Below are 1,767 nucleotides of genomic sequence, written 5' to 3'. Positions count from 1 at the left end.
GACAGCCATTTGAAGCACTCTACAAGTTTTTTATTTTGTTTTATTTTATATTTTATTTTATTTTATTTTATTTTATTTTATTATTTAGAAGATGTTTCTCATTTAAAGCAACTTACGAATGAGAAATACAAGTTTTATTTTATTTTATTTTATTTTTTATTATCTAGAAAATGATTTTACCCTAAAGCAACTTACAAATGAAAAATACAACAGTTTTATTTTATATTTTATTTTATTTTATTTTATTTTATTTTATTATTTAGAAGATGTTTCTCATTTAAAGCAACTTACGAATGAGAAATACAACAGTTTTATTTATTATTTTATTTTATTTTATTTTATTTTATTTTATTTGCTAGAAAATGCGTTTACCCTAAAGCAACTTACAAATGAAAAATATAACAAAGTTTTATTTTATTTTATTATTTATTAATTTGGAAGGTGTTTTTTTTTCATCTAAAGTGACTTACAAGTAAGGAATATGTTATTATACATTATATGTTATATTATATTTACTGCATATATACATTTCTTCATTTAGCAGACAAATGAGGAATACAACAAAGCATCAGACATTCAATGAAAGACTCAAATCATAATTTGATGCTTACATGATGATTTCACTAAAGTCATGATAATCTATAAGTGTTAGAACACAACACACGCAGTCCGTATTGGAATGAAGCGTTTGTAGTGATCCATCATGATCAGTGTTTGTCTTATGGTGTTATTTCTCTCTCTCTCTGTTCTCAGTGCCGCCTCAGTTCCTCAGCTACCCGTCGAACACGTACGCGTATGAAAGCACGGACATCGAGATGGAGTGTGCCGTGGCGGGAAACCCGCAGCCCACCGTCCGCTGGGTGAAGAACGGAGAGGCCGTCATTCCCAGCGACTACTTCCAGATCGTGGTGAGAATCCTTCCTTATTCATTCAGTGATTCTCATGCATTTATTCACTCATGCATTCATTCATTCATTGATTCATTCATTCATTCTTTTATTTTTACATTTCTCCATCATCACATTTATTTATTTATTTGTTGTTTGTTTCCATTTGTATTATTTATTTATTGATTTGTTTTTATTGATTATTATTTATTCATTAATTAGTATTTATTTATTTAATTTTATTCATTAATTAATATTTATGTATTTATTATTATGTATTCGTTAATTAATATTTATTTGAAGCTCTTGGTAACGAGGTTTCGTTCATTCACACACATCCTGCTGGGCTTTCATCTGATCACGGTGATCTGATATCTGGAGATGAAGGTGGCGGCTCATCTTATTTGAGGGTCTAATAAAGTTTGAAATCTTATTGTATCTTAATTAACAGACACACACTGAGATTCTGTCACTGGACTGACGTTTAGAGAGCAGAAATAAGAAAAACTGCACATTCGTAATGATTTTGAGGGTTTGGAAGCAGATATATGATGCTTGTATTTTAGTTACTTCACTTATGTCAGTATAAATTAAAGAAATTAATACTTTTATTAATCAGGGATGCATTAAATTGATCAAAATTGAGAGTTGAGACATGTATAATGTTACAGTAGATTTATATTCTAAATTAATGCTGTTCTTTTTAACTTTCTGTTCATCTGTGAATCCTGAAAAATAAAATGTGTCACCGTTTCCTCAAAGATATTGGGCAACACGGCTGTTTTCATCATTGATAATAATCAGAAATGTTTCTTGAGCAGCAAATCAGCATATTATACTGATTTCTGAAGATCATGTGACACTGAAGACTGGAGTAATG

At 29.3% G+C, this 1,767-nt stretch overlaps 1 protein-coding gene across 1 annotated transcript in view; it reads left to right on the top strand.

The window, feature by feature from the left end:
* The window catches only part of LOC107713409 (netrin receptor DCC-like), a 17,896-nt gene extending 16,528 nt beyond the window's left edge, over positions 1–1,368 (top strand). Inside the window, exons 3-4 of the mRNA XM_016518901.1 lie at positions 754–908; positions 1,339–1,368. Coding sequence (XP_016374387.1) covers positions 754–908; positions 1,339–1,368 — 185 coding nt within the window. The remainder of the gene's footprint in view (positions 1–753; positions 909–1,338) is intronic.
* Positions 1,369–1,767: the final 399 nt, after the last annotated feature.

The sequence above is a fragment of the Sinocyclocheilus rhinocerous genome, unplaced genomic scaffold (assembly GCF_001515625.1).
Source record: "Sinocyclocheilus rhinocerous isolate Xijiao unplaced genomic scaffold, SAMN03320098_v1.1 scaffold7686, whole genome shotgun sequence".
Classification (NCBI taxonomy): Eukaryota; Metazoa; Chordata; class Actinopteri; order Cypriniformes; family Cyprinidae; genus Sinocyclocheilus; species Sinocyclocheilus rhinocerous.
The sequence above is the reverse complement of the archived record's forward strand: the minus strand, read 5'-3'. Positions and strand labels throughout refer to the sequence as shown.